The following is a 9430-nucleotide window of genomic DNA, read 5'->3' as shown; positions in this document are numbered from 1 at the left end:
TTTAAGTTATAAGAACTAGTTAGAAACAAGCCTAGCTATAGCTGATCTTTCACAATTAATAAGAAGTCTCTGTGCCATTATTTGGGAGCTGATGGGATAGGGAAAGACTTGTTATGTTTGATGTCCAATGCATGACATGTAAATCCACATTGGGCCCGAAAAAGCTGAAAAGCAAGTTCCAAGTAGGCTAGGTGCTTGCAGCCTACACAGGCACTGGTGGCCACCAAGCACTTGAATGGGGCTATGAGCAGCCGGTGGCACACTACTCAGTGGTGGGAGGCTATCCGCTACCAGAGCTGGGGCAGACAGACAAGCTCCAGGCCCGGGCCACAGGCATGGGGCTCTCTCATGACCCAAAGAGGATGGAGCCATCTGCCAAGCCTTATGCTAAACAGAGCCACACAGTAGACAACCTAGCTGCCCTGAGCAGTTTAAAGTTTAGCTCATACAGTCAGGGAAGGCTGCAGATATGCAAAGAGTTAGGTCCAGACCAAGAAAACCTCTAAACAGATTAAAAAAAAAAAAAAAAAAAGTATGTTTAAATGTGCTTAGATGCTGAAGATAGAAAAGAAAATGGCATAGACAGCCATAGAGCAATAGTTTAAAATAATAAAGTCATTAAAGAAAGAGTAAGGTAACATAAAGTGAATAAGCCACGTAAGGATGAGGAAATGCTGTAACACAGTGAGTTTGGACTTCATACGGAGTTTTGTTAATTCTGATTTTTTTGAATGCTAGTGAACAGAAAACAACATTGGATTGTGTGAGGGACTGCCGAATTAAACCAGTCTGTATACTTTAGGGATGACTTAACATCAGAGTGGAAGTCAGAAAATGTATTGCATTGGGGGAGAAGTTATGCTTTTGTTTCCACAGGAAACAAAATTAAGAGAGATCAGATTTGATCAGGGAAGACCTCCTGAGGATCTTGTCTAGAGATGTGGGGAAAAGCCAAATAAATAAATAAGACCACAGGATAGGTGACATCTATGATGATCCTTCTGCATGGGAACAGCTCTGAAACTTGTTGAGACACAATAAATCTTGTTAACTAGAGTCCTCACAACATTATTACATCCCATCCTTACATATGGAATGGCTAGAGGTTCAGTTATACAGTCCAAACAGACTCAGAAAGCTGACAGGTAACTTTTATCTGCTCAAACATAGAACAACAACAAAAAAAAAAGATCTTTAGCTGAATTATGTACACTGCACATGAAGACAAGTGAGCCAGCCTCTCAGAACAACTCTGTGGCAGTTTCCTCAAAAATCAGCATCCAAAACAGCTTCAAAGCCGCTAGCTGAGCTGGTCCAGCCTCACAGACTGCTCCAGCCAGACTTCAGATAAGCCCTGCACTTTCATAGAAACTAAACAACTAATAATACAGCCAGCTCTCCCAGGGCTTGACCAGCAAGCGTTGAGCGGGACAGCTTGTGGTGGGAGTGGCCTGCGAGGTCAGCCTGGGCTCCCGTTGGTTTCCAGGTAGGCCAGCCTTCCGGTTCCTGAAGGAAGCATGTGGTTTTGCTTTTCTCCTTGTGATGTGTGGGACAGCACTCGCCACTTTTTCATGGAAGCAGAAACAGATGATACAACAGAACTCAGCCTCCTGATGTGCACTGTGGTCAGTGGGGCCTGGAGGCTTCATGTTGGTGTTTTTTGTGTGGTTTTGTCTTTCAAGACAGGGTTTCTTTGTGTAGCCCTGGCTGTCCAGGAACTCACTCTGTAGACCAGGCTGGCCTTGAACTCACAGAGATCCTCCTGCCTCTGCCTCCTGAGTGCTGGGATTAAAGGTGTTTGCCACCACAGCCCAAATGATGCTAAGTTTTAATGTCTTAAAACGTGCTGTTTTCAATGGAGTACTACTCAGTGGGGAAAAATAATGACAAACGAATTCATTGTGTTGCATATGTAAGTAGCTGCTTTTGCTGATGGCATTGCCTGCTGAAGTTCATTGCTACAACAGAAAGCGGTGATAATATAGGCATCCATGCCTTGTATCTTAATAGAGGACGTCTCTAGGACTTTCTCATTGTCTAACGTAATGAAAACCACAGCAGCCCCTTCTTGTGGCCATGAGAGATTTGACAGGAATGACTTCCATCTGTGACTTGAGGCATCTGCTGACATGGTTCAACTCGGGACTGGACAGTACTTTTATAATACATCTTGCTGTCTTGGTCAGCAACTTAGTTCTGCTGAGCAGGGTGAGGCTGTAGACCAGCCAGCAGTCATATGGCTCAACTACTTAGGCTTCCTTCCAAACTGGAAAATGATGGGTGTCAAAAAGTCCCAGAAAGTGCAGAACAGAGCAGACAGCGTCTTTATATATTTGATTTAGTCACATGGCATCACTCTGCCATAGCTTATTAATGAGGATCAAGGTTATAACCATAAGAGGGAGGGAACCGAGTCCTTACCTGTGCTACCGGCACCAACGTGGAGAGAGGCAGGCAAACAGGAAGTGACGTTTAAGTTGTTTGCCTTTGATAGCCTGGTTTCTTGCCAGACTGTACCATCCCTCCCTTTTGTCTCATGTACCCTCATTCTGTAATTAAAAGTATTTCCTACTCTTGGCCTAAACCCTAAATTTAAGAATTTCTGTTTTGATGGGCGCACACCTTTAGTCCAGCACTTGGGAGGCAGAGGCAGGTGGATTTCTCTGAGTTTGAGGCCAGCCCGGTCTACAGAGCTTAAGAGAAACCCTGTCTCAGACAAATACTTATATTTCAAGGGCTAGAGAAAGGGCTCAGCTGTCCCCTGCCTCTCCCCTCTCCCCTCCCCAGGGCTGAGGATCAATTCCCAGCACCCACATGGCAGCCCACAATTTTAACTCCAGTTCCAGAGGATCTCACACCCTCATACAAAAAGAAAAAAAAAAAAAAAAAAAAAAAAAAGCTGTGGGGCGTAGTCAGACCCTTTAATCCCAGCACTCAGGAGGCAGGTGGATCTTTTTGAGTTCAAGGCCACCCTGGTCTACAGAGCTGCATTACTGGGCTTTATTCAGATGGAAGCACTTCTCCGGGTGCACATATGATCCAGAGCTGTGTGGCACACACCTCCATTCATGTTCACTGTTGTCTGGCATTCCTTGTGACTGAGAGACAGCTACCTTGTAGATGGTCCTGGCCAGGTTTTTTGGTTTGTTGGCTAGCACTCTCATGCATACACCTGAAGCAAATTTGTGTGTTGCTAAATAATGCCAAACTTATCCATTTCTAACCCCACCAGCAACTATTTGAGATCTTTGTTCTTTTATTCCGATTTTACCCAGTTTTCTTAACTCCTAAACTTGCAATGGAAAGCAACCCTTATATCTCCTTAATGAATGACTGCTAATCCTGCTAGAGGGCCTGGCTTACAGGACAGGGGCCAGCAGCTGAGAAGTAAAAAAGCATTACAAGTCAGTCCTTCCTGTTTGGTCAGTGGTCCAGTCCAGAGTAAGCCCTCAAACCTAACTGAAGGCTCTGGCATGTGATGTGAAGCATGCCTTTTTAGCTTATGTCCAGCTAAGATTCAGGGTGTTACTACTCAAACGGGGAACGTGAACCTTATAAGAAGCTGGTGGCCTTAGTTGTCAGGTGACAGCAGGACTGGCCTGTTGCAAACACTCTCAACTGACACTACTGGTGGCCAGTGCTTACACGTCTCCGCCCTTGGCGGCTCTCCCAAACTTTTTGTCCAGGAATTTGACAACGTTCAGAACACAGCAATAACCAAGCCTCCAGGAGAACCACCAATCAGGACTCTATGTCAGCATCTTTTTGGATTTTCTACTCCTGCTATTTGTACTCACTGCGCATTGCTTGGTACCCAGGCAGCCCAAGGGGTCCTCTTAACTACACCAATCCTTGAGTTTTTCAAGTACTGAAATTACAGGCTGGCTCATGGGCAGCTTCAGACAATTTTCTAGTTCTCTAAACCCCTCTCCAGCATGCTGGTCCTTTTCCAAACCTGAATTGCTGGGTTTAATACTTTTGGGAATATTTACTACTGGGCAATTTTAAGGTCTTCTACCAATTCACGAAGAGATGTAAGTACATGGAAGATTCCGCAGTCAGTATAAGGTGGTGCAGGGTTCCACCACAGGCACACTAATTAGTGCTTCCAGGAACCTTGCTTACTTCAGCAGGAACTATTGACCAAGGAAGTGGTGGACCCTCAGCTGTGTGGTATGCAGAGACCCTGCATCAATAAACAAGATCTCACCTATGCAATTCCCATACAGGCACCAAGTAGCTTGTTATTATAAAAGCATCATCTTTTTTACCCATAGTGCCCACTAGCATCCTTCAGCAATTACCCAGGCACAGGCCTAGCTAGAATGAAGACTTCAAGAGACAACTTGTATGATGAGAATTTATTTTCCTTCCACCTTTTTTCCCTTTGCTCTGGTGTCTGCAGAGCAGCTCAGGACCACTCAGTGGTAGCTCCAACCCACTCAGTGGCCTGCGCTGTGGGAGCTGCTGACCAGTCCTCAGTGGCTGGTTGGGCACTCCAGTCTTCTACAAAAAAAAAAAAACATCAGTTCTAAGAACTTAGAGTACTGCTTTCCCCAGCCCAACAGCAAAGTGTGAAGACTCATGCATGCATTCAGATTCTTGCTCAGAAACAGCCCATACTGCAAGGTCAGAGCAGAGCAACACCTTCCCTAGCAACCTGATGCCTGGCCTGGATCCTTACCTGTAGGAAACTGCTGGATGGGCACAGAGGGCACCTGCACACCCTCAGACCAGTCAGCCACCTCTGGCTGAGCCGCGGTGAACTCCGGGGCTGGTGCAGTCCATTCGCCCTGGAATTCCTCCTTGGTCACAGCCTTCTCTGCAGCGGCCTGCTCCTCCTTCTCAATCTAGATTTAAAATGCATGCCAGACAAGTTTAGCTTCACCGAACCAGACCAACATGTCTCATTCCCTCAGTGGCAACAAGCATTTAGTAGAGAGTAAGCCTTACCTCCTCTGGGTCTCTGTAGAAGTAAAGGTCAGGCATGACCTCCCATGGGTGCTCACGGGAGATAGTGCCACGCATGCGGAGTACCTCCCGGGCCAGCATCCACCACATCAGACCCACCGAGTGAGCTCCCTGGAAAAGTAAGGGTCATTAAACACCCACACAGCCACACACACAAGCCACTCACCTCATACGTACGGGGACACAGGAACACACTGGTGCATACATACACACACACAGACACTACTCTCATACACAAAATAACCCCTGAAATTACTTTAAAAAAAGTTAAAGCATGATATAGGCATGATCATCACACTTGTAGCAAAGGTTACTATCAAACTCCACTCACTGGAACAGAGTGGGGTGTTAGCGAAAACCTTGCCACTCGTTTAGCACACTACCTACACTTGGGAGTTCATCGACCAGCTTGTGACCTCAACTCCAAGCTCTAACAATGTGCAGGGATGTATTATGTGAGGGATTGCCCAGAACACATACCTTGTTGTTGCACGGGATGGCAATGTCCACGTAGCGCAGAGGAGAGTCTGTGTTACACAGGGCAATGGTGGGCAGGTTGACATAAGACGCCTCTGTGAGGGGCTGGTGGTCAGCCCTGGGGTCAGTGACAACCAGAAGCCGTGGCTCCCGGAAGGCTGCTTGGATCTGGTTGGTGAAGGTCCCCGGAGTAAAGCGACCAGCAATCGGAGTGGCCCCCGTGGCAGCAGCAAACTTCAGCACAGCTCGCTTTGAAGGGAGACTGAGTCAGCTTTGTCAAGCATGGTTGATACCCACCGCACGTCCACTCACAAGGTGTCACCTTCCAAACACAGAAGTCTCTCAGACTAAACTCAACACTTGCATGCCATCTCTCATCAATGAAGCATCTCACCCCAAGTCCCTCAGGACAGGGAAGCAGCAACACCCCTAGGGTTCTGCACATTTATCAGCACAGAATACCTTCCCCCCTCCTCTAGAAAATATTTCCTGTCTTACATTTAATGCAAGAGTGGTTTTTGTGCCCTGTCTATCAGTACACATCATTCATACACACAGAGGTCTGAGGTGTTGGAACCATTTGAACTGTACTTTTGGTTGCAAGCCTAGCCTTTAACAGCTTAGCTATCCCTCCAGCTCTTTAACAGGAATGATTGATGACTGAGTTCTAACTATTGAACCCAGGACCTCTGTAAGAGTTGTTCTCTTAATCACTGAGTATATCTCAGTCCCCCTTTTGGAGGTTTACAGGGTCTCAACTGCCTGACCCCTCACCCTAGAGGGTTCTTGACTCCCTCCTGAGTTGGTCCTGTCAGCTATATATCTAAGCCATATTCTATCCTGTCCCACAACACAGTCTATCCAGGTCTACCTGCAGAGACACTTAAAAGTCCCTTACTACAACATTTTAAGTTTTGCTGGAAGTTAGCTTAGGGTGAATGGAATCTTCACTGACATACAGCACTGCCAGCCATTGTGGGAGGTAGGACTGTTTCCTGCATGGTTTGTCTTCCCAGTAACGGCCCACAGGACTCTGGGAAGTTGTAGGAATATGCAGGGGCAGACTCGAAAGCCCAGCTTCATCTCCAACGTTGTGGAAAGGGACTGTACATCACAGGCAAGGCCTCCGCTCCCCTAGGCCACTAGGACAGAGCCCAGGGAGAGTGACCTCCTGGGGTGTCCACGTTGGATGCCTCTTGTGGCTCACTGCCATAACACCAGTGTCAGCCTCCACTCCACAAACCTGTCCAGTGTTCCTGGAGGAGATGACGCTGACATCAGCGGGGTTCTCAATGGCAACGATGGCTCGGGCTGCCAGCAGCAGCTTCTCCCAGGTTCTCTTCAGATTGATGATGTAGATGCCTGGGTGAGGACAGTGGATTGGGGCAGGGTTGCCAAGGTAGTTTCTGGTTACCCAGGCACTGTTACCACACTGGCCTCCAACTCTGAGATCTGCCTAATGCCTCACAAATGCACCCTGAAACAAATAATTTCTAGATGGGGTGAGGGATCGTTCCAGTGCCCCAGATGGGTTTGCTAACAGCCTGAGTGAACAGACACTGTAGGAAGGCGGGCTGCATGTATGTGGCAGTGACCACTATCAAACTCCAGTCACAGAGGCAAGCTCTACTGGTATCAGCGAGAATCCTGCCATGTGTTCAGTGTAGCACACTTCCGACACTCAGAAGTTCACTGGCCAAGGGTGGCCTCCACCCTGAGCTTTAATAGTGTGCAGGTTCAGTTACTTGTCTTTCTCTGCCCTCTGTATCACAGCATAAACATCAAATTCATCCCAGCAATGCTCCATTCCCTCTCCAGTAACTACTGAATGCACAACCTCCTACTCTTCTCAACCCATCCTGCCAAGCTTTCCCGGCCAGTTTATCCCCACATCTCAGTCTACTTCTCACCAAACCTGCGTGACCGACCCCTACGACTGTGCCTGTGATACAGGACGAGCTCTAGAAAATGAGATATCCTATTGCCCTACCACTTACACGCTCCCAACGTCCCAACATTCACAGCAGTTACCGCCCACGACAGTGCAGGCCCGAATGAGGTTTTATCAGAAGGGGTAACTGACCGTCACTCTTCCGTTTGTAGATGTACTGCTCCATCTGAAAGTCAAGGTTGGTGCCACCTAAGTGGGTTCCTGCAGCAAGGAACTTGAGGACATCCTCCTCCTTCATCTGCAGGACATCAAGGGCTCCGGACATTGTGTAAGTTTCCCTTTAAGTTACGACGGGAATCTGAAAAAAAAAAAAAAAAGCAAAGTTTCCTCTAGTGTTTAATCTCCCTCTCTGAGACTAGGCTCCAGCGCAGCCGGGCTGTTCTGGGGACCTGGCTGTCCTGTCACTCACGAATGTCCCTCCCCCGCCCCACCGCGAGCGGGGATTAAAGGCGCGTGCCTCCAGGTGTCCCTGTCCCCGCCGCCTCCCGCCACCCATCACAGCGGCAGAGCGCACGGATGTCTGAGCTCGGACGCACTGCAGGGCGTGGTGCACGCGCGGCCGTGGTTGCAGGCTGTGGCCGGCAGGTCCGGGCCCTCCCCGCCGCCGGGGCCTCCAGCCTGGCCCGGGCCCGCCACGTGCTGGCGCCGCCGCCGCCGCCGCCGCCGGCACCGAAGCGGCCCCCGCAGGCCCCGCAGCCGCCGCCTCGGATCGCACGCGCCCGTCCACGGGGCAGGGGGGCCGGGCCCGCGAGGCCGGGCGGCACCGCGGCCGCCACGGGAGACTCACCGAGAACAACGCCGTATGGACCCGTCCCAGGGCAGCGCGGAAAGGGCCGCGGCCCGGAAGTGACGTCCTTAAATAGCCCACAGCCGGCCAATAGCAAAGCAGGTTCGGCGAGAAGAGGGCGGAGCGTTCCTGCCCGCCGCGCGTGCGCACCCGGGACAAAGCGGGCCCGGCGCGGAAGTTGGGGTGTCCGGCGCCTGACCCCGCCGCCGTCGCCGCGTAGAGCGCGGGCGGAAGTAGCTGCGCACACCGAGGCCTGTGACTCCGCTGCTGGGCTGCCAGGCGCGCTAGCCCGCTGGGCAGTTTGTGCGGATCAGGCGTGTGCAGCAACTGGAGCGTGCAGGGCTGTCACGTGGCGTCTGGAGGACGAATTCCCAGCGCGCAATTCAGACTGTCTGGGTTTTTTCTTCTTTTGGGGGGTGATGGGGTGGGGGGCTTGCTTTTTCGAGACCTGGTTTCTCTATCCCTAGCTGTCCTGGATCTCGCGCTGTAGATCAGGCTGAAAGTATAAAGGACAAGACTGTACGTATAAAGTTTTTGTCAGCTAATAAGTTTATTCTGTCCAACAAAATACTATACAGCCATCCAAGGATAAAATATGTCCTACAGTACAAAAGAATGAGTACCTGAGGACGACTACGAAAATAAAGTTGACATCCTGCGTGTGTGAGACGGCTGTAGAAATAACTAGATTGTCAGGGCGGTGTCACTGTCCTATTTCTTTGACCACGTGAAGAACAGGTTTTAAGCCTGGGCCATCTGTGTCACGTTATTAAACATCGGAGCACATACCCACCTAACCCTCTGCTTCTTGGAGAAAATATTGGCTCCTTCCTAAACTTGATAACACCAAAAAAAAAAAAAAAAAAAAAAAAAAAAAAAAAAAAGTGTGCCCAGTAGGATATTCCACCAAGTGCTGAAGGGTACGTGGAGAAATTTTGATGAAAGATCATCATTTATACAGTTTGCACTGCTTGGTGGTAGAGTGCTTGCCTTACCTCACAAGGCTCTCGGTTTGTTCAATTCCAGAAGTTCAGAGGAAAAACTGTTAATTCTAACCCTCTGAAGGCTGTGGCAAGAGGGACATGAGTTTGAGGATGTAGTAACATCATCCCCCAAAACAGGAAACTAAAAAGAAAGTATTGAACTTCTACTTCAAGAATGTACCTCAAAATATTTTCATAAGTAAAAGAATACAGAATACTCTAGAATCTATTAAATGGTGTGTTCAGAGGCAAAATTATAGA

At 49.0% G+C, this 9430-nt stretch overlaps 1 protein-coding gene and 3 non-coding genes across 5 annotated transcripts; all 4 read right to left on the bottom strand.

Annotated features, from left to right (window-relative positions):
- Positions 1–4349: 4349 nt before the first annotated feature.
- Rpsa (ribosomal protein SA) lies at positions 4350–7725 on the bottom strand. Of its 2 annotated transcripts, none has more exons than XM_051202451.1 (6): positions 7532–7725; positions 6692–6810; positions 5452–5697; positions 4954–5082; positions 4685–4850; positions 4350–4506 (listed from the first exon to the last, which is right to left on the bottom strand). In XM_051202451.1, exons 1-6 carry the CDS (start codon positions 7662–7664, stop codon positions 4412–4414), a joined length of 888 nt encoding a protein of 295 aa, XP_051058408.1. In that variant the 5' UTR covers positions 7665–7725; the 3' UTR covers positions 4350–4411. The 2 variants fall into 2 exon arrangements, with proteins under 2 accessions (XP_051058408.1, XP_051058417.1); XM_051202460.1 differs by having other exon boundaries at positions 4350–4503.
- LOC127213588 (small nucleolar RNA SNORA62/SNORA6 family) lies at positions 5268–5416 on the bottom strand. Its single transcript, XR_007833658.1, has one exon. It is a non-coding gene; the product is annotated as a small nucleolar RNA SNORA62/SNORA6 family (small nucleolar RNA).
- Positions 6435–6637, bottom strand: LOC127213575 (small nucleolar RNA SNORA73 family). Its single transcript, XR_007833655.1, has one exon. It is a non-coding gene; the product is annotated as a small nucleolar RNA SNORA73 family (small nucleolar RNA).
- LOC127213581 (small nucleolar RNA SNORA62/SNORA6 family) lies at positions 7029–7184 on the bottom strand. Its single transcript, XR_007833656.1, has one exon. It is a non-coding gene; the product is annotated as a small nucleolar RNA SNORA62/SNORA6 family (small nucleolar RNA).
- Positions 7726–9430: the final 1705 nt, after the last annotated feature.

This window comes from Phodopus roborovskii, unplaced genomic scaffold (assembly GCF_943737965.1).
Source record: "Phodopus roborovskii unplaced genomic scaffold, PHOROB, whole genome shotgun sequence".
Taxonomy (NCBI): Eukaryota; Metazoa; Chordata; class Mammalia; order Rodentia; family Cricetidae; genus Phodopus; species Phodopus roborovskii.
The sequence above is the reverse complement of the archived record's forward strand: the minus strand, read 5'-3'. Positions and strand labels throughout refer to the sequence as shown.